The sequence below is a fragment of the Prunus dulcis genome, chromosome 8, assembly GCF_902201215.1.
Source record: "Prunus dulcis chromosome 8, ALMONDv2, whole genome shotgun sequence".
Lineage (NCBI taxonomy): Eukaryota > Viridiplantae > Streptophyta > Magnoliopsida > Rosales > Rosaceae > Prunus > Prunus dulcis.
In genome coordinates, this window is record NC_047657.1 from 12549529 (window position 1) to 12571750 (window position 22222).

The 22222-nt window shown below is 33.6% G+C and overlaps 2 protein-coding genes across 2 annotated transcripts; one reads left to right on the top strand and one right to left on the bottom strand.

Annotated features, from left to right (window-relative positions):
- Positions 1–6999: 6999 nt before the first annotated feature.
- LOC117638887 (ferredoxin--nitrite reductase, chloroplastic) lies at positions 7000–9926 on the bottom strand. Its single transcript, XM_034374046.1, has 4 exons — positions 9315–9926; positions 8656–9010; positions 8151–8439; positions 7000–7916 (listed from the first exon to the last, which is right to left on the bottom strand). The coding sequence occupies exons 1-4, from the start codon at positions 9685–9687 to the stop codon at positions 7176–7178; spliced, it is 1758 nt and encodes a 585-aa protein (XP_034229937.1). The 5' UTR covers positions 9688–9926; the 3' UTR covers positions 7000–7175.
- A 569-nt stretch (positions 9927–10495) lies between these two features.
- LOC117637659 (54S ribosomal protein L19, mitochondrial-like) lies at positions 10496–11272 on the top strand. The gene has a single exon (XM_034372605.1). It carries the CDS (start codon positions 10599–10601, stop codon positions 11064–11066), a length of 468 nt encoding a protein of 155 aa, XP_034228496.1. The 5' UTR covers positions 10496–10598; the 3' UTR covers positions 11067–11272.
- The last annotated feature ends 10950 nt before the right edge of the window (positions 11273–22222 follow it).

The window sequence follows — 22222 nt, forward strand, 5'->3', positions numbered from 1 at the left end:
TTTTGCTGAGATAGGAGAGACGAAATCAAAACAATTGAAGAATCAAATTCCCACAACTCACAAGGCGTTTTTGGAATTTTCCCAGAAAACAAACGGAAAACCAGATTGCAATTTTGCTCCCAGATATCCAGAATGATGCCCCCATATCCACCTAGATTTGGCCAAACAGTGTGACAAAGCTGACCCGTCACCTTTGGCCTATCATGCCACTTTTGGAACATACGGCGGATGATGAACTGAGAAATCAATTGCGTTGGTACTACTACTGCCTAACTCATGACCCTATGCCTACGTCAATTATATTAATAAATATATAATTGGATTTGCTTATACATATTATAAATAAATACTTCGGATTTTTCCGCCATGCAATAATTGTTTCATGAATTATCGTATGTTGGAAAAGAGTTTCATCCCTGAAATCATCTATTAATATGTGAAGAGTGTCCAACACAACACCCTTTCGGGTGGTGAGATTTTGTAAAAAGAATTGAATGTGATTGAAGATGAGTCATATTCAAAGCTAAATAATTATAGTATAATTTATAGGTGAATCTCGCATTATAAGATGTTTATGTTATCAGATAGTTGTTACGAGTGAATTTGAACCACTAATTTTAGTTATAAATATAGACCATTGGATCCCAACTATAAAATATTTATGTTATCAGATAATTATTATTATTTTTTAAATAATTTTATTGATGATAGGAAAATAACAGGTACGAAACAAACAAGTTATAGCTTAGAGGATTAGGCGAGCCTCTTTACACATACGGGCTTGACTGTCGGACTAACTAAGTATCCTTATCCTCTCAACAACAAGCAAACCACAAGTAGGAAAAAGGAGCCGTACCACTGATAGAGCGCCATCTGGCCCTTCTAAGTTTATACTCGTAAAAACCCTATTTGTTACAATCCTCAAACAAAATATTTATAAGAAAATCTGGTAGCTCTTCAAGACACCATATGAAAATAATACCAATATTCCTAAGAAAAGATGTAAGTCTATCAGCCACTCCATTTGTAGTACGACAGATGTGTAAAAACTTCCCAAATGATCTGTGTTACCATATATATATATATATAATTGTTACGAGTGAATAATTTGACCACTGATTTTAGCTATAAATATGTACCATTGGATTCCTTTGACACTCCTATTATAGTTGGGTTGGAGGAGGATTGTAGCCCAAGGTTGAGGTTTAAGGCCAATGACTTTGGCCTGGTTCAACAACATTGAAAATCCTAATTTAATGTGGAAAGACATCAACAAAATCAATCACACTCAAACCTAATTTTGTGGTGTTGGCTTGTATTATCACCACCATTCTCAACTTTTGTCAATAATGCAAATAATAATAAGGCAATTGCTAACCTTTAATAAGCTGTCCCTAACCTTTAATTCCGACAATGTAACTGTAAACCAATTTTCGTTTATTTAGTTTGTGGTTTCAATTAAGCAGATGGTCACTTGGCAATTGGCATGGTCCAAAAATGTATGTATAATTTTCAGACATTGCTTGATTTTTTAGGGTCTTGTCTCAATCTCATTTATCTGATGCCACTATTTCTTGCCCATTGACATGAACTACTCTATGCAAGTTGGGTTTATTGGTTGAAAATCTCAACCATCGATTGGCAGTGTCCTTCAGTTTTTGTGGGGCAAAGCCAAATCCATATATAGGTACTCTTGAATTAATGCTCTCCTTGAAGATTATGACGTGCGTAATATGTGTAATATATTCTTAGTATAATTTAAGAAAAGACGAATTTCTAAGTGTCCTGATCAATTGGGAACCTGACTTTGAAAACCAAAACAAATAAAATCTGAATATTTTTTAGTACAAGTGATAATCTAAGTTATAGAGAAGGAAGTTTTTCACACACATACAACTAAGATGTCATGGGGATTCGAAACTCTAAAACCTCTAGTCGAACCTAAAACCTTTTTTTTTTTCTTTTTTTTTTGGGGGGGTTCAAAATGATAGGTAAAAATCTGAATTGTTAAATTAACTATAATTGTTGTGATGCTGCGGCTACATTTAGATGAGGGCCGTATAAATAAGAATAGTATGACATGAATTAGCATATTTTTAGAATGAAAATATGTAATGTAGAGAAAGTGCAAATAGCAGAAACGGTGGTACATTCCTCCGGTGGCTCATGAAACCCACAACCAACAAAGCCATCACAAAACAAAGCTTTAGCAATATATATTATGACTACTTTCGTAGCAACTGAGCTATATTTTGAATCTAAATTGAGTCATGATTGTGTACGAATGCCATATGATTTCACAATTGCACTGATTTAAGATATTGGGGGAAATTAATATATTGAAGGAGCTTTAGTTAAACCCTATTTATACATGATGGCAGGCCAGTAGGGCCACCGTCTCTGATTCTTAATCGTTGTTTTGGCTTATATTAGCATCAAGGACGGACCTGCAGAGTGTACAAATTGGGCTATAGCCCAGTCAAGTGTTTTTCTTTTGTTATTGTTAGTGTAAAAGATATATACTAAATAAGCTGCAATATGAGTTGTGCCTTGTCAACTAATGTTAATTTTAAGCATATATAATCAATTGTTGTTGACATTGTTGGTATAAAATTGGACTCTTTAAATAAATAAAATACTTAAAATCTAGCCCACCCCATTTTGAAATTCTAAGTCCTTCCCTAACTAGCATAAATTATTCCAAGCATATTTTGATTCTACTTGTCACTCTGTGTATAGAAATTGGGAATCCCTTGTTAATTCTTTGACAGAAAAGAATGTTGTAAAGCAGGGATTAATATCACGCCTGTAAGTAACTATGGTATCATAACATCATATATGATTTCCAATTTTATCTACCGTCCACACTAAATGTTATTTATGTTTCTGAAAATATGTTATTTATGTATCAGGCTTGTCTTTCTTACGTATGGAAACTAACTGGTCGAGATGTAATCATGATTTAGGATACGGAATATGAGTTGCAGAAGAATTTATAATTTATAATTTAGAGATGAAATTCCTGACTTACTAGAGTTAATTTATGTTTGAAGGTTGTGCGTCATGTATTGATTGGTCCATAAATAATATATATTTGGATATGTGTAGAGTTATATGTGTTTGGATATGTGCAAATTTTGGCAGGCCTGAGTCTGCCCAACCCAAAAGTCATATCAATATCCTTACCCAACCCAAAATTCATATCAAGATACTTGCCCAGCCCAGAGGAACAAACCAAACCCAGAAAACAAACACATGAAAAGCCCTAAACAAGAAAGCCCCACCAGAAGAAAAGAGAACCCAGGGATTTCTAGATTGTCACTCTATTGACTTTGATATTGGCTGAACTAGAAATCTTGTGAAGGAATGTTAACTTTAAGGGTTAGTTGAGGCGATAATTTACACAATTGATTGACTCATTCAATAATAAAAAATCACACAAAAAACTTAGGAAGTTTAGGAGTGTATACTATTTGTAGTTTACTCTGTGTGTTTTGCAAGTGTCAGAATTATGTTATGAACTTGACAAACTAAGTTTGATTGGCATTGCAATACTACATAAATATATATATATATATATATATATATATTATGTGCAATATTACATAAATATTTGTAAACAATGCCCATTATATCTTCATCAATGAAAAAGCCTCTTTTCTATACTTATTTGACCAAAATTTTAGAAAGCACTATAACTAATAAGCTTAAAAAATAATCAAACCTAATTACCATAAGTAGTAGGTTGTCAACCATTTGACTATGATTCAATCATTCCATAAATAAATGCATTTTGACAGGCAAGCATCCTCCAGTATCTTAAGAGCACTTTCATCTATTTGTCATGGCAAAGGACAAAGAGAGGCAATGGTCTATACTATTTACGTGAATAATGATAGCCTTCGCAAAAAGTAAGGTGTATTTCCACCCATTGCCATGACAAAGGGCAAATACTATTCACTTTTCGTTTTTTTTTTTGGTACCTAAATAATTAATTTGGGGAAGATTTTCGGTTTCCACGTGTCAATATTTATTATAAAATTCATATATCATAATTCGAATGAAGTTTTCAGATAAGATTTTCGAATAAAATTCAAATTTCAAATTTCAGATAAAATTTTCACCCTCTAAATGGCGTCACGTGTCATCTCAATCTTCTAAATCTATCTATAAAACCAGAGGTTCAGCTCATACCTCTCACACCAGATCTTCTCTATCTTTTCATTTCTCAGTTTTTAGATTTCATACTCCACTCTCAATATCAGACATGAGGAGAGGCAACAACAAGAAATTAAAGAAAGAAGGCGTAGACGAGCTAGAAAAAAAAAAGGGTGCAGCAAGAAGAAGATGAACAAGTTGCCATAGCTGTGGGTTTGCTCAATCTAGAAAGCCAAAACCACCGCCGTGGTTCACAAGTCGGTCTTGGTCCTAACGTGGACAGACATATGCATTCTCGAGGTAAGAATCTTTTGGAAGATTACTTTATCCCAAATTTAGTGTACTCTAATGTTAATTTTCGAGGGCGATATAGAATGCAACCCCATTTGTTCAATAAAGTCATGCATGATGTTGGCAATTACGATGCATACTTTGTTCAGAGGTGTGATGCTGCTGGGTATTTAGGCTTCTTCTAGAGCAAAAGCTTACAGCTGTTATACAAATTCTAGCATATGATTCATCTGCTGATCAGGTGGATGACATTACTAGGATAGAGAAGTCCACTACTCTAGAGAACTTGGCCAAATTTTGTGATGCATGCCAAATCAACCTGATCTAATTTCAGAAAAGTGGAATTTGTAAGTGTCCTCAATTCAGAATCCCACTTTGAGTTTTAAATAATAAAAAATCTGCAATGTTAAATTAACTATAATTGTTGTTGGTATTCTAATGGTACCAACTTCAAATATCTCCTCTAAATAAGTAAATTAATATCAACGTTGCATTTAATTACTTTCTTGTGGCGTTGCGGTTACAATTATATGAGGGTCATATAAATAAGAATAGTATGACATGAATTATCACATCTTTAGAATGAAAATATGCAGTTTATGGAAGAAAAAAAAAAGCCCAACCTTATAGAAGAAAAATGAAACATGCAATCACTATCCATCCATTAGCATAAAAAGTGTAGAGAAAGGTACTTTTAAGGTTCAAATAGCAGAAACGGTAGTGGTAAATTCCATCATTAACATCTGAATAAACTCTGTGGCCCATCATTCATACCAAATATGAACAATCTCATTTGCCCAGTTGCATCTCTACTATGAACAAAGCCATCGGCACAAACTTTTAGCGATGGATTTTTTTAGCAACTGAGCTATCTAGAGTATCTATTGCCATTGGTATCAACTGAAAAAACAAACACTTTGGATCTAAATAATTAAGTTATGATACACTACGAATGGCACCATAATTGCACAATTGAATGGATTGAAGATATTGGCGGAAACTAATATATTAAAAGGGGATCCAATTAAACTCAATTTACAGCCAAAGTAGACATTAAGGGTAGCTTAGTGCAGTGTAAGACAGTGATTCGTGATTCATCTATACAAAAAATTTATGCCCAAAACACAAAAACCCTAGAATCAAACCCTAGAAACAACAATCAGCTCCTCAGCCAAAAGAGAAGAAAGTTAGGGGAACCAACAAATGGGATCCGTAGAGCGTGGGATTGGGGAAGCAAGTCAGCAACATGCATCATGCTCAAGCGATCCAGGAGCAGGTATTAGTCCAAATGGACCATTAAACTACAAAGCCCATACCTCCATGACATGATCTCATATCTAAAGATGGGTTATAGGGAAGAAACAGCAGCAGCAAACAAGTAGACAACCAAGAAAATTCTAGGGAAATAGGAGGATTTTAGGGGGAGGGGGAGCGAATGGACTGATGGGGTGAGTGTATAAGAGAAAAAAAGGGTGAGAGGTGAAATGGCTGAAGAGTAGTGGGGGAGTAGATGTGGAGGAGATCTGAGCATACACCTGGAAAATGATGAGAAGAAGGGCCAAAACAAACAGAAAAAAGAGAAAGAAAAGCCACACCAAAGGGTGGCAGAGAAGCCACACAAGAGGTGGCAGAGGAGCCCCCGAAGGGAGGAGGCACAGCCACCAGCTGCTCAAAAAAGGACGGTGGGGAAGGAGAGAAGTTCTAGAAAGAAAGGGGAGCCCCTCTCTCCAAAGCTCTCTCGGATTAACTTCTCCAATTCTCATGTTTTGGTTGTTTATGAGTTCTTCAAAATACTGAAAGGAAAACTGCGATTGTGGCTACTGCGTGTATTTTGAAATTCAGTTGTTTTCAAATACGCAAATAAAGATAAACACATGTAAATAGGAGTCTGTTATCATCTATACAACTGTGTAATCTATAAATATTTGTAATCTGTAAATGTTTATAAATACAGACTCTCCATCAAAGAGATGGATCATTCAGCCAAACCTACTTTCTTTTGTGAATTAAAGTTTTACAAATTTATAATTAGTTGTTGCGCTTATACGAGTTTCGGCTGTAGGAGACTACCAAATACAATTCTATTGGACTCATTGTTCTAGAGTCGTAAACCCAATTGAATATATTTTATAAAAAGAAAAAGTCACATCTGATTTCATAGTGTACCCAGTACGGCTGGGCTTGGTTTTGTAACCGAACCGAATGGCCTTTACTGAGTACTGACTGATGGCGGTCGGAAGGGACCAAATGGGAATCGCCACCGACGGACAGCTATTCTGTAGAACACCAACAGCAGGAAGAAGAATATCATATATAAATCTTGGCAGGCCTTAGTCTGGCCAACCCAAAAGTCATATCAATAAAGTTAGGAGAGAATGTGTGTACTTGGTTATTTTATTTGTTAAAGGATACTACTTGCTCATTTCTTATATAACAAAACTCCAAATGCATGAATTAGCAACTGGCATTTTGCGGAAGACCTAAAAAAGATCAAATCTATGCCAAGGGAAACAATAATAGAGAAGAAAAATGAGTTGCATCATGGAGAAGGGCATAAAGTTTACTGTGTACAGCAAATGTCAGAATTATGAACTTCACAACCTAAGTTTGATTGGCATTGAAATATTACATAAACATTTGTATAGATCCCTAAAATAAAGCAATGTAAAGTGTTAAGGGTCAGCTAAAATCTGCATTGAACCCTCTGAATCGCCGTTCCGTTCGAATTAATCTTCCCCTTCTTCCCTCTCTCTAGGGACAGCTCCAAAGTGCTTGACCAAAATGTCAACAACCAAAGGCACCAAGTCCTTGCAAGGGACACTCTTCTTATAAACATCTCCCAAATGTGAGTCACTTCCTATCCTCCCTCCCAAGAAAACATCAGCCCCTTCACAAGGCTTCCCATTCTCATCCCTTGCCATGCATCCCATGAAACCAATATCCGCCACTTGCACCTGCGCGCAGGTGTTTGGGCACCCGGTCCAATGCATCCTCACCGGTCGGGTCACTGCCACGTGTCTCTCCACCTCCTCAGTCACCTTCAAGGCCCTGGCCTTGGTCTCAATGATGGCTTGTCCACAGAACTGATTGCCAGTGCAGGCCACCAATCCTCTCATGAGAATTGAAGGTACAGGTGAAAATCTGTTTTTCAGGAGAGGCTCTTTAAGCAATGCTTCAAGTTTTGAGTTCTCAACATTTGGGATTATTATGTTTTGCTCCACAGTGAGCCGGAGTTCCCCTGTGCCATACTTGTCAGCTACGTGAGCTAGCTCATCCATGTCATCTGCTTGGAGCCGGCCGACTGGAATGTGAAGTCCCACGTAGCTTAGACCTTCTTGTTTTTGTGGATGGACACCTACGTAGTCTCTCCTTTCCCATTGCTTCTGAACCAGGTCTTCAGAAGATGCTCTCTCCAGCTCTTGGAAAGGCATCCTTTTTGCAACCTCTGCCCTGAATCCTTCTATGCCCTGCATTCATATAATTTTCAACAAACTGTAAGGCAAATACCATCAAGAAGTTAACAATTCAATGCTCATTCAAATAATGTAGAACATGTTTTAAATGGTGGTGAAATTTTTTAGAAGCATTTCTCCTTAAGAAGATTGAAACATGACATAATAAATTCAGTAATAACTTTGAAGATCACACATATTACAGCATATTGAAACTAGATCTATATAGTTTGGACAATGGTTACTTACTAGTTCATCAATCAACCACATCATTCTCGTCTTCTGTCGGTTCCCTCTGGTGCCAAGGTCTCTATAGGCCTCTAGCACTGCTTTGCAAAGTGGGATCACATCATCTGCGGAGACCCAGGCATCAAGAGGAACTGCCTCTGCGCACCGTTTAGGACTAAAGAAGCCTCCCACAAGCAAATTGAATCCAAATCTTCCGTCCTTTGTTGCAGGCATGTAAGCGAGATCGTTGATGTGGGGATGCTCAAAAAGATCATGAGATCCCACCACACACACATTCCACTTTCTTGGCCTGCTCAGATGAAAACTAAACTTAAAAATCCAAGCAACTCATTCCATTCATGCTTAATTTTAGTAAAGTATTTCTCCTATCTGAACAAACCAAATAATGAAACAGTGCTCCATGTTCAGCAGCTTAAACCATGACTTTATGAAATTAAACCCCTAATTATGTACAAATAACAGAAAAGTACATTCAACATATGGGGAAGGGAGCTAAAACACTTACAAGTTTGTGACAGTAGGATTGCCAAGTGAATTGGCAGTGATATATTGGGACAACAAGTTTGTGTAAGGTCGTGTATCAACAATCTCTTCGGGGTCGATTCCGGCGAGAGGATTTCCAACTGGGTTTCTCACATTGTCCATGCCACTCTGCAGACTTGTCAAGCCAACCTCAGCGAGACCTTTTAGAATTTCTGGCACATCAGGCAGTACCACTCCCCGGATTTGCCAATTTTGCCTGGTTGTAACATCCGCACAACCATCCTCACCATATTTTCTTATCACGCTCGCTAGATATTTTGTTTGTGCACTTGTTGTAACTCCATTTGGTAGCTTCAGTCTCATCATAAATCTACCATCTGATCATCATCACCACCAGTATTAATTAACCAATAAGAACATACTGAAAAAGTAAGATGCTTGTTGCATTTAAGATAAAAATGCCAATATAGAAAGAAAAGTCGAACAATCCAACAGGCTATGCTGTCGGACTGTCAATTCGGAAAATTAGTTAAATTCCTGTTCAAATGTCTAATCTTTATTGATAATCTGAAAAGATAAAATGTCTATAATATCTAACAAGAAAACATTACCCTATGTAAGAATATTCAAAATATGTGCAAAATTTAACAAAGCAAACAAATATAGATCAAATTAACTCACAATGATTCTTTCTCCTGTGGAAAAGGCCAAGCCACTTGAGCCTGACATCAATATCATCCTTACTATCCTTAGACTTCTCAAGCTCCTCAAAAGAAGTCTTGGCAAGCTCTTCAATCCCATTTTCCATGAAAAGCTTCATGGGTTCCTTCTGAATCTTCACCTTCTCCTGAACATTAATCCCTCCTCTAAACTTCTCTTTCAAAACCCAATACCCATCTCTCTCCTCCACTCTAGGCTCCAACCTGGCAGCCTCCACATTCGTGGAAACCGGCGCCAGGGGGGTGGTGGCGGCTGCTAGCCTCGTCTGCTTGCAGCAGGGGAGAGCTGAAGACAGGGGAGGAGAAAGAAACTGAACAGATAGTGATGATGACATGGCTGGTCAGAGTATGCTGCTGGTGCGGATGATTGCAAAGAGCTCCAAATTTTGATGGCGTTGTTGAAGTAGGAATTGAAAGAGAGAAGAGGGCTTGCATTTTTGTAGGTGAGCTTAGCGGTGAGGACCTTAGGAGGAGGGAGACGTTCATTTTTGGTTGTGACGGAGGGGCTTTTGGCTTTTGGCTGGAGCCAAGGGTCGTCATATTTTGTCTTGGAGAGGAAATGGGGGGACTGGTGACGGTTATATTGTATATACCATTGTATATCCCTTTCCTCCAAAGTTTTTATTTGTTGTTTGCCTTTGTTTTTTCATGCATTTGGGTTACGGTGGCCCGTCCACCATGTGCCACGTTTCGGAGATGTGTTTTGTAGACAAGTTGTCCAACTTGATTTTTCATATATTTTTTCAAAAAATAGAAAATAAGATTACAATCAATAGTTAAACTATAAGAGGGATACAATTCTCCATCATCCTGATCTCTCTTTTATTAGCCAAAAAATTAAAAAAACTATAATAATTAAATTTTATTTATTTATAATCAGATTGACAGAATTGAAACATTTGATCTAATTTGTTAACATCTGCAAACAGAGTTACTAAAATCGAAAAAATAAAATTTCGGTGATCAAAATTAAATTTAATCCCACTTTAGTGATAAAAAAATGTAATTATCCCTATATTTCACCTCTTTTAACTCAGTTTTTCGCTGACCACAGACTTGAACTTGATGTTCTGGTTTTTTACTAGACTGTTTTGTTTCTCACCTCGTTTAAGTTATTGAACTGTCGGCCCAGCCCATCAAAGACTCTCAGTCCCAAAAACCTACTCTTGCTGCAAGTGTCTCTCTCTCCCAAAAGCCTACTCTTGCTACTCTTTCTGCAACTGCTGTTGTTCAGAGCAGCGAAGCCATGTCAACGATCAAGGAGATCCTTACCCGACGACCCGTGATGGCGACGATCCGGGTCACAGTCCCGGCCGGCGCGGCCAAACCCAGCCAGCAACTGAGCCCTGCTTTGGGTCAATACAGGCTGAACATGATGGCCTTCTGCAAGGACTTCAACGCCCGGACCCAGAAATTCAAACCCGACACGCCCATGGCGGTCACCATCACCGCCTTCAAAGACAACACCTTCGAGTTCACGGTAAAGTCACCGTCTGTCAGCTGGTACCTGAAGAAGGCCACCGGCGTCGAGTCCGGCAGCAGCCGACCCGGACACGTGGTCGCTTCTAAGCTGTCGGTGAGGCACGTGTATGAGATCGCCAAGGTGAAGCAATCTGACCCGTATTGCCAGTACATGCCCTTGGAGTCCATTTGTAAGTCTGTTATTGGAACGGCTAATTCTATGGGGATTAAGATTGTTAAGGATTTGGATTGATTTGGGGGGAAATGTCACATTTTAAAACCCTAGATTTTTTTTTTTGGGGTCGAATAAACCCTTAAGTTTGTTCCTCATTTCGAGAAAAAGATTGGATTTTTGTTTGGTTTGAGAGGTTTTGCTTCTCCCTTGTACTCTGTTGTAATTGAGTAGCTTTTCAATTTGAATGAGAAATGAAGATGGCTTCACTAGCCTTGTTTTGTTTATGACTTATCTTATTAGTTGGTACTTTCTTACAAGACATAGCTGAAGTTGATTTGTTGAAAAGTTCCATATAGCATTTACTCTGCAATTGTAATGCACCTTGATCTTGCATAATTGGGTTTATTTTTTCTCTCCCTGTTTCTTTATGTCATTCTGAATAAGGTTCTGTCCTGATTGAATAGATTTATGAATTTGACCAAGTTGGAAAGTGGTTTCCCAGAATGAATTCAGGATTAGCTCTTTGACTGCTACTTTGAGTTGATGAGGTGGGATTAGGCTCTTGAGCTCTTAACTGATATGGAAACGGATGGAATCAGATTGAAATTTTATTACATTGATTCATTATTAGAGGTTGGTGTTCAGGAAAATGGATTGAGTTCAAATTATGAAATAATGGAGGAGAACAAATGGATTGTAAAATTGATTAGATCAAACATTTGAGCTTTTAATGAGAGTTGGAACTTAGAGGATTTTACTAATTTGGGTTTTCTTGGGGGGGCGCCCAGCAGATACAAGAAGGTTTACAACTAGAGGGTTGGGTTGGGGAAGAGGAATTCCAGGTCTTCTTGTCAATGATCGTTAAGAAGGGCATGTTCATGACGCCTTTGGCTGATGAATGAGGTGGATTAGTCATGATTACATTTCCATTGTTACATTTTGGAAATAATGGAAGTGAACAAATGGGCTGGTGGTTCTAGTTCTTATAAGTGTCTTAGATTGTATGTATGGAAATGACAAAATTTGATTTGATGAAGCATTTGAGCTTTTCATAAGAGTTGGAACTTGGAGGATTTTTCTAGTTGGGCTTTCCTGAGGAGGGTGTCACCAAGGATACAAGAAGATTTATAGCCAAAAGGTTGGGGAAGGGGAGTTCTAGGTCTTCTTGTCCATGATCGTTTCATCTGTGCATTAAATTTTTCCATGAACAAGAAGGGCATGTACATGACACCTTCGGGCTGATGAATGAAATGATAGTCATGGTTACTTGTCTGTTGCATCAACATTTGATGTTCATGTTCTGATCATGGATTTTGTGTGCAAACAAAAGTTGGTAGTGAATTGAAACGTCATGGTTGATAGTATAGAGTTGAAAAAGGTTTATGGACCTCATCAGTCATCACCTCAATACCTAATACAGGCTGTTATGGGCGCCATTTGTTTCTGCAGATGATACAAAATGGAATATTTACTCATTATTTAGGAAGTTGTTGCTTCTGCGTCTGTCTTAAGGAACAGAATGGTTAGAACTTGTCAAGCCAACCTGACCTTTTAGAATTTCCGGCACATCCGGCAGAAGGCCACACCAAAAGGGAAAACAGAGTTTAATTGCAACACTAAAACGCCTGAAGCTCAATCGTACATGTGTTGCATGGAAAATTCTATAAATCAATATCTCAAGTGTTTTGTTAAATCTTTAACATTATCTTCTTGTTCTAAGTCGCCCCTACTAAAAGAAATTTCTGGCTTCAGCATCAAAGACAATTATTTGGCTAATTGGGGTACCAATTCATCGAAGAGTTTTTATATGATCTAGATCAATAAGACCAGTTTATAATTTTATTCGAACATCATCCACGTCATATTATGGTCACATTTATACGATGGATATATATATATATATATATATATATATATATATATATATGAGAATGATATGATTGTTAACATAGTTTAGGATGAAGATAAGCCGCTGTGATTTCTTTTGGAGCACCAATAAATTGAGCTACAGATTTCTCATAACTGGAAATGCTTTGCAAATATGGGCTTACCCAATTTGGCTAGAGCGAATTGCTTCCCACTCTGCAAAAGAAAAAAAATGCTTTAAAAATTTATATATGTATTTAATTAGATGAAGTTAAGATACTGGGGGAAACTAATAGCATATAATCATTGGTGGTACAATGCATCAACAACACTTCAATGTCCGATTCTGTAGTAGATTGTCCGATTCAGTTCCAAATAATTCTTCTCCAATAATATTTTCTTCAACTCTATCATACATCAATATGCAATCTCAATTTTCATCGTGAAATTAGTTTTTTCTACGATAAATAATGTGTGCAGTGACATAATTTAGTTTTGTTTGTTTTCCAAGGTATTGCAAACATGTTTGAGCTCCCACATTGGAACACTACAGTTCCTTGGAGGTCTTTTAAAGACTTACTCTTGGAAATAGAATAGTTTGTATCGGCTATGCAATTGGCCCAATTGAGTGGGTTGTGGGTATGGCCTTTGGTTAAATGCCTAATTAGTTGGGTAAATGGTTAATTCAAATATTTAATTAATCAAAAGATAGGCCTTGGGCCTTGGGGCTCTTGGGCTCTGTGATTTAAATTAAAACCTAATAGTTAATTAATTAAATTGGGTTACGATTTGTTGAAAAAATAACTTTTGACACATGGCGCTAAAAGAGAGGGTTCACTTTTTTTTAGTAAAAAAATAGTACAGCCGAACGGCTATACTCCGTGTTTTAATTTTTTTTAAAAAATTGACCTTGGGTTGACACGTGGCGCCAAATGGATGTTTACATAGTATAGCCGTGCGGCTGTACTATTTTTCTTTTTGAAAAAGTCTAGCCGGCCGGCTATACCTTTTGGGATTTTGAAAAATAGTACAGCCGCACGGCTATACTGTTTTGGGACACGTGGCGCCTAGTCACTGGAGGCTCTTTTTTTAAAACAAAAACAGAGTAGAGCCGCACGGCTATACTCTGTTTTTTTTTAAAATGTGGACACGTGGCGCCTAAACGTTGGGTCCTCCTTTTTATATTAAAAATAGTATAGCCGCACGGCTATACTCAGTTTTTATTTTTTTAATTAAAAAGTAGACACGTGGCGCCTAAACGTTGGGGGTCCTCCTTTTTATATTAAAAATAGTATAGCCGCACGGCTATACTCAGTTTTTTTTTTTTTTTTAAATTTTTTTTTTTTTTTTTAAGAATTTAAATTTTTTTGAAAAGTTTGGCTACACCCTTTAAGTAGCATAGTATGTATTTCACTTTTTTAATTACTTTGATTAGTAATTAACTTAGTGAATATTAAAGGAGAAAAAGAAAAAGAGAAATTGAATTACTATTCATTAAGTAATATAATTCATGAAGTTAATTAAATATTTAATCATAATCAGTCATTAAATAAATAATAATTAAAATATAATTGCTAATTCAACTAATTAAATCTCCAAATATATTATGTAGTTAATAAAAATAAAAGTTTAAAAAATTAATTAACCTAAACATCCTAAGTTTATATTTATTTTTTAAAAATAAGACCTCTCCGACGAAATTTCGTCGGCAAAGATATTTTCGTCGGGGGAAACCTAATCCGGCAAATTTTGTCGGCATAGATCTTTGCCGACGAAATTTCGTCGGGAGAAGTGTTCATTTTTTTTTTTTTTGAAAAGTATAAAATTTTAAAATATAAAATTAGTTTCTTTTTTTTTTCTTTTGGCCAACTTCCTTCATTTAATATATGTAATTAAGTAATATCTTATTCTTTTTTAATTACTTTAATTAGTCATAATATATATATATATATGTATATGTATATGTATATGTGTGTGTGTGTGTGTACGTACGTAGTTTCCAATAATACATTCGTGTTCTATATGCATCTCCTTTTTTTAAAAAGCAAACGTACAATAGTCGTATTGTACATGTTTGTACGTATTTGTAATGCTTTTTAAAAAATAAAAAAATTTAATTCAATCCTTTTTAATAAACATATAATTACTTTCTTTGCTTTTTTTCTTTGGCCCAATTCTTTAATTCAATACATGTAATTGAGTAACATCTTAGCCTTTTTGAATTACTTTAATTAGTAATTATTAATTAGTATTAGAAAAAGTCAACAAAATAATAAAATTCTGTTTACATAGTATAGCCGCGCGGCTGTACTATTTTTCTTTTTGAAAAATAGTCTAGCCGCCGGCTATACCTTTTGGGATTTTGAAAAATAGTACAGCCGCACGGCTATACTGTTTTGTACACGTGGCGCCTAGTCACTGGAGGCTCTTTTTTTAAAACAAAAACAGAGTAGAGCCGCACGGCTATACTCGGTGTTTTTTTTAAAATGTGGACACGTGGCGCCTAAACGTTGGGTCCTCCTTTTTATATTAAAAATAGTATAGCCGCACGGCTATACTCCAGTTTTTATTTTTTTAATTAAAAAGTAGACACGTGGCGCCTAAACGTTGGGGGTCCTCCTTTTTATATTAAAAATAGTATAGCCGCACGGCTATACTCAGTTTTTAATTTTTTTTTTAATTTTTTTAATTTTTTTTTTAATTTAAATTTTTTTGAAAAGTTTGGCTACACCCTTTAAGTAGCATAGTATGTATTTCACTTTTTTAATTACTTTGATTAGTAATTAACTTAGTGAATATTAAAGGAGAAAAAGAAAAAAGAGAAATTGAATTACTATTCATTAAGTAATATAATTCATGAAGTTAATTAAATATTTAATCATAATCAGTCATTAAATAAATAATAATTAAAATATAATTGCTAATTCAACTAATTAAATCTCCAAATATATTATGTAGTTAATAAAAATAAAAGTTTAAAAAATTAATTAACCTAAACATCCTAAGTTTATATTTATTTTTTAAAAATAAGACCTCTCCCGACGAAATTCGTCGGCAAAGATATTTTCGTCGGGGGAAACCTAATCCGGCAAATTTTGTCGGCATAGATCTTTGCCGACGAAATTTCGTCGGGAGAAGTGTTCATTTTTTTTTTTTTTTGAAAAGTATAAAATTTTAAAATATAAAATTAGTTTCTTTACTTTTTCTTTTGGCCAACTTCCTTCATTTAATATATGTAATTAAGTAATATCTTATTCTTTTTTAATTACTTTAATTAGTCAATATATATATATATATGTATGTATATGTATATGTATATGTGTGTGTGTGTGTACGTACGTAGTTTCCAATAATACATTCGTGTTCTATATGCATCTCCTTTTTTTTAAAAAGCAAACGTACAATAGTCGTATTGTACATGTTTGTATGTATTTGTAATGCTTTTTAAAAAATAAAAAAATTTAATTCAATCCTTTTTAATAAACATATAATTACTTTCTTTGCTTTTTTTCTTTGGCCCAATTCTTTAATTCAATACATGTAATTGAGTAACATCTTAGCCTTTTTGAATTACTTTAATTAGTAATTATTAATTAGTATTAGAAAAAGTCAACAAAATAATAAAATTCTGTTTACATAGTATAGCCGCGCGGCTGTACTATTTTTCTTTTTGAAAAATAGTCTAGCCGGCCGGCTATACCTTTTGGGATTTTGAAAAATAGTACAGCCGCACGGCTATACTGTTTTGGGACACGTGGCGCCTAGTCACTGGAGGCTTTTTTTTTAAAACAAAAACAGAGTAGAGCCGCACGGCTATACTCTGTTTTTTTTTTAAAATGTGGACACGTGGCGCCTAAACGTTGGGTCCTCCTTTTTATATTAAAAATAGTATAGCCGCACGGCTATACTCAGTTTTTATTTTTTTAATTAAAAAAGTAGACACGTGGTGCCTAAACGTTGGGGGTCCTCCTTTTTATATTAAAAATAGTATAGCCGCACGGCTATACTCAGTTTTTTATTTTTTTGTAAAATTTTTTTTTATTTTTTTTTTAAGAATTTAAATTTTTTTGAAAAGTTTGGCTACACCCTTTAAGTAGCGTAGTATGTATTTCACTTTTTTAATTACTTTGATTAGTAATTAACTTAGTGAATATTAAAGGAGAAAAAGAAAAGAGAAATTGAATTACTATTCATCAAGTAATATAATTCATGATGTTAATTAAAATATTTAATCATAAATCAGTCATTAAATAAATAATAATTAAAATATAATTTCTAATTCAACTAAATAAATCTCCAATGCCCATTATGTAGTTACTAAAAATAAAAATTTTTAAAAATGAATTAACCTAAACATCCTAAGTTTATATTTATTTTTCAAAAATAAGACATCTCCCGACGAAATTTCGTCGGCAAAGATATTTTCGTCGGGGGAAACCTAATCCGGCAAATTTTGTCGGCATAGATCTTTGCCGACGAAATTTCGTTGGGAGAAGTGTTCATGTTTTTTTTTTTTTTTTGAAAAGTATAAAATTTTAAAATATAAAATTAGTTTCTTTACTTTTTCTTTTGGCCAACTTCCTTCATTTTATATATGTAATTAAGTAATATCTTATTCTTTTTTAATTACTTTAATTAGTCGTAATATATATATATATATATATGTATGTATACATATATGTATGTATGTGTGTGTGTACGTACGTAGTTTTCAATAATACATTCGTGTTCTATATGCATCTCCTTTTTTTAAAAAGCAAACGTACAATAGTCGTATTGTACATGTTTGTACGTATTTGTAATGCTTTTTTAAAAAATAAAAAAATTTAATTCAATCCTTTTTAATAAACATATAATTACTTTCTTTACTTTTTTTCTTTGGCCCAATTCTTTAATTGAATACATGTAATTGAGTAACATCTTAGCCTTTTTGAATTACTTTAATTAGTAATTATTAATTAGTATTAAAAAAAATTTTAGAAAAAGTCCACAAAATAATTAAATTCTATTTACATAGTATAGCCGTGCGGCTGTACTATTTTTCTTTTTGAAAAACAGTCTAGCCGCCCGGCTATAACATTTGAGATTTAGATAAACAGTACAGCCGCCCGGCTATACTGTTTTGGGACACGTGGCGCTTAGTTGTTGGAGGCTCTTTTTTTTTGAAACCAAAAAACTGTACAGCCGCACGGCTATACTCTGTTTTTTTTAAAAACTGTGGACACGTGGCGCCTAATCGTTGGGGTCCTCCTTTTTATATTAAAAATAGTATAGCCGCACGGCGTTACTCAGTTTTTTATTTTTTTAATTAAAAAGTAGACACGTGGCGCCTAAACGTTGGGGTCCTCCTTTTTATTTTAAAAAATAGTATACCGCACGGCTATACTCAGTTTTTTAATTTTTTTTCTTTTTTTTCTTTTTTTTTTTAAGAATTTAAATTTTTATGAAAAGTTTGGCTACACCCTTTAAGTAGCATAGTATGTATTTCACTTTTTTCATTACTTTGATTAGTAATTAACTTAGTGAATATTAAAGGAGAAAAAGAAAAAAGAAATTGAATTACTATTCATTAAGCAACATAATTCATGAAGTTAATTAAATATTTTATCATAATTAGTCATTAAATAAATAATAATTAAAATATAATTGCAGATTCAACTAATTAAATCTCCAAATATATTATGTAGTTAATAAAAATAAAAGTTTAAAAAATTAATTAACCTAAACATCCTAAGTTTATATTTATTTTTTAAAAATAAGACCTCTCCCCACGAAATTTCGTCGGCAAAGATATTTTCGTCGGGGGAAACCTAATCCGGCAAATTTTGTCGGCATAGATCTTTGCCGACTAAATTTCGTCGGGAGAAGTGTTCATGTGTTTTTTTTTTTGAAAAGTATAAAATTTTAAAATATAAAATTAGTTTCTTTACTTTTCATTTTGGCCAACTTCCTTAATTTAATATATGTAATTAAGTAATATCTTATTCTTTTTTAATTACTTTAATTAGTCATAATATATATATATGTATGTATATGTATATGTATATGTATATGTATATGTGTGTGTGTGTGTGTGTACGTACGTAGTTTCCAATAATACATTCGTGTTCTATATGCATCTCCTTTTTTTAAAAAGCAAACGTTCAATAGTCGTATTGTACATGTTTGTATGTATTTGTAATGCTTTTTAAAAAATAAAAAAATTTAATTCAATCCTTTTTAATAAACATATAATTACTTTCTTTGCTTTTTTTTCTTTGGCCCAATTCTTTAATTCAATACATGTAATTGAGTAACATCTTAGCCTTTTTGAATTACTTTAATTAGTAATTATTAATTAGTATTAGAAAAAGTCAACAAAATAATAAAATTCTGTTTACATAGTATAGCCGCGCGGCTGTACTATTTTTTTTTTTGAAAAATAGTCTAGCCGGCCGGCTATACCTTTTGGGATTTTGAAAAATAGTACAGCCGCACGGCTATACTGTTTTGGGGCACGTGGCGCCTAGTCACTGGAGGCTCTTTTTTTAAAACAAAAACAGAGTAGAGCCGCACGGCTATACTCTGTTTTTTTTTAAAATGTGGACACGTGGCGCCTAAACGTTGGGTCCTCCTTTTTATATTAAAAATAGTATAGCCGCACGGCTATACTCAGTTTTTATTTTTTTAATTAAAAAAGTAGACACGTGGCCCCTAAACGTTGGGGGTCCTCCTTTTTATATTAAAAATAGTATAGCCGCACGGCTATACTCAGTTTTTTTTTTTTTTTTAAATTTTTTTTTTTTTTTTTTTTAAGAATTTAAATTTTTTTGAAAAGTTTGGCTACTCCCTTTAAGTAGCATAGTATGTATTTCACTTTTTTAATTACTTTGATTAGTAATTAACTTAGTGAATATTAAAGGAAAAAAAGAAAAAGAGAAATTGAATTACTATTCATTAAGTAATATAATTCATGAAGTTAATTAAATATTTAATCATAATCAGTCATTAAATAAATAATAATAAAAATATAATTGCTAATTCAACTAATTAAATCTCCAAATATATTATGTAGTTAATAAAAATAAAAGTTTAAAAAATTAATTAACCTAAACATCCTAAGTTTATATTTATTTTTTTAAAAATAAGACCTCTCCGACGAAATTTCGTCGGCAAAGATATTTTCGTCGGGGAAACCTAATCCGGCAAATTTTGTCGGCATAGATCTTTGCCGACGAAATTTCGTCGGGAGAAGTGTTCATTTTTTTTTTTTTTTGAAAAGTATAAAATTTTAAAATATAAAATTAGTTTCTTTACTTTTTCTTTTGGCCAACTTCCTTCATTTAATATATGTAATTAAGTAATATCTTATTCTTTTTTAATTACTTTAATTAGTCATAATATATATATATATATATGTATATGTATATGTATATGTATATGTGTATGTGTGTGTGTGTACGTACGTAGTTTCCAATAATACATTCGTGTTCTATATGCATCTCCTTTTTTTAAAAAGCAAACGTACAATAGTCGTATTGTACATGTTTGTATGTATTTGTAATGCTTTTTAAAAAATAAAAAAATTTAATTCAATCCTTTTTAATAAACATATAATTACTTTCTTTGCTTTTGTTTTTTGGCCCACTTGTTTAATTCAATACATGTAATTGAGTAACATCTTAGCCTTTTTGAATTACTTTAATTAGTAATTATTAATTAGTATTAGAAAAAGGCAACAAAATAATAAAATTCTGTTTACATAGTATAGCCGCGCGGCTGTACTATTTTTTTTTTTGAAAAATAGTCTAGCCGGCCGGCTATACCTTTTGGGATTTTGAAAAATAGTACAGCCGCACGGCTGTACTGTTTTGTGACACGTGGCGCCTTGTCACTGGAGGCTCTTTTTTTTAAAACAGAAAAAAGTATAGCCGCACGGCTATACTCGGTGTTTTTTTAAAAAAATGTGGACACGTGGCCCCTAATCGTTGGGGGTCCTCCTTTTTATATTAAAAATAGTATGGCCGCACGGCTATACCCAGTTTTTAATTTTTTTATTTCAAAAGTAGACACGTGGCGCCTAAAAGTTGGGGGTCCTCCTTTTTATATTAAAAATAGTATAGCCGCACGGCTATACTCAGTTTTTATTTTTTTTTTTTAATTTTTTTAATTTTTTTTTTAATTTAAATTTTTTGAAAAGTTTGGCTACACCCTTTAAGTAGCATAGTATGTATTTCACTTTTTCAATTACTTTGATTAGTAATTAACTTAGTGAATATTAAAGGAGAAAAAAAAAAAGAGAAATTGAATTACTATTCATTAAGTAATATAATTCATGAAGTTAATTAAATATTTAATCATAATCAGTCATTAAATAAATAATAATTAAAATATAGTTGCTAATTCAACTAATTAAATCTCCAAATATATTATGTAGTTAATAAAAATAAAAGTTTTAAAAATTAATTAACCTAAACATCCTAAGTTTATATTTATTTTTTTAAAAATAAGACCTTTCCCGACGAAATTTCGTCGGCAAAGATATTTTCGTCGGGGGAAACCTAATCCGGCAAATTTTGTCGGCATAGATCTTTGCCGACGAAATTTCGGCGGGAGAAGTGTTCATTTTTTTTTTTTTTTGAAAAGTATAAAATTTTAAAATATAAAATTAGTTTCTTTACTTTTTCTTTTGGCCAACTTCCTTCATTTAATATATGTAATTAAGTAAGATCTTATTATTTTTTAATTACTTTAATTAGTCGTAATATATATATATATGTATGTATATGTATATGTATATGTATATGTATATGTGTGTGTGTGTACGTACGTAGTTTCCAATAATACATTCGTGTTCTATATGCATCTCCTTTTTTTAAAAAGCAAACGTACAATAGTCGTATTGTACATGTTTGTATGTATTTGTAATGCTTTTTAAAAAATAAAAAAAATTTAATTCAATCCTTTTTAATAAACATATAATTACTTTCTTTGCTTTTTTTCTTTGGCCCAATTCTTTAATTCAATACATGTAATTGAGTAACATCTTAGCCTTTTTGAATTACTTTAATTAGTAATTATTAATTAGTATTAGAAAAACTCAACAAAATAATTAAATTCTGTTTACATAGTATAGCCGCGCGGCTGTACTATTTTTCTTTTTGAAAAATAGTCTAGCCGGGCGGCTATACCTTTTGGGATTTTGAAAAATAGTACAGCCGCACGGCTATACTCTTTTGGGACACGTGGCGCCTAGTCACTGGAGGCTCTTTTTTTAAAACAAAAACAGACTAGAGCCGCACGGCTATACTCTGTTTTTTTTAAAAATGTGGACACGTGGCGCCTAAACGTTGGGTCCTCCTTTTTATATTAAAAATAGTATAGCCGCA

What these genes read in the sequence shown, in the direction of transcription:
- LOC117638887 (XM_034374046.1), bottom strand. Translation starts at nt 9,687, where the DNA reads ATGTCATCATCACTATCTGTTCAGTTTCTTTCTCCTCCCCTGTCTTCA. An exon ending in CCACAGGAGAAAGAATCATT is followed by an intron (nt 9,011 to 9,314) that starts GTGAGTTAATTT and finishes GATGATGATCAG; the next exon opens with ATGGTAGATTTATGATGAGA. An exon ending in TGTGGTTGATTGATGAACTA is followed by an intron (nt 7,917 to 8,150) that starts GTAAGTAACCAT and finishes ATATGAATGCAG; the next exon opens with GGCATAGAAGGATTCAGGGC.
- LOC117637659 (XM_034372605.1), top strand. Translation starts at nt 10,599, where the DNA reads ATGTCAACGATCAAGGAGATCCTTACCCGACGACCCGTGATGGCGACG.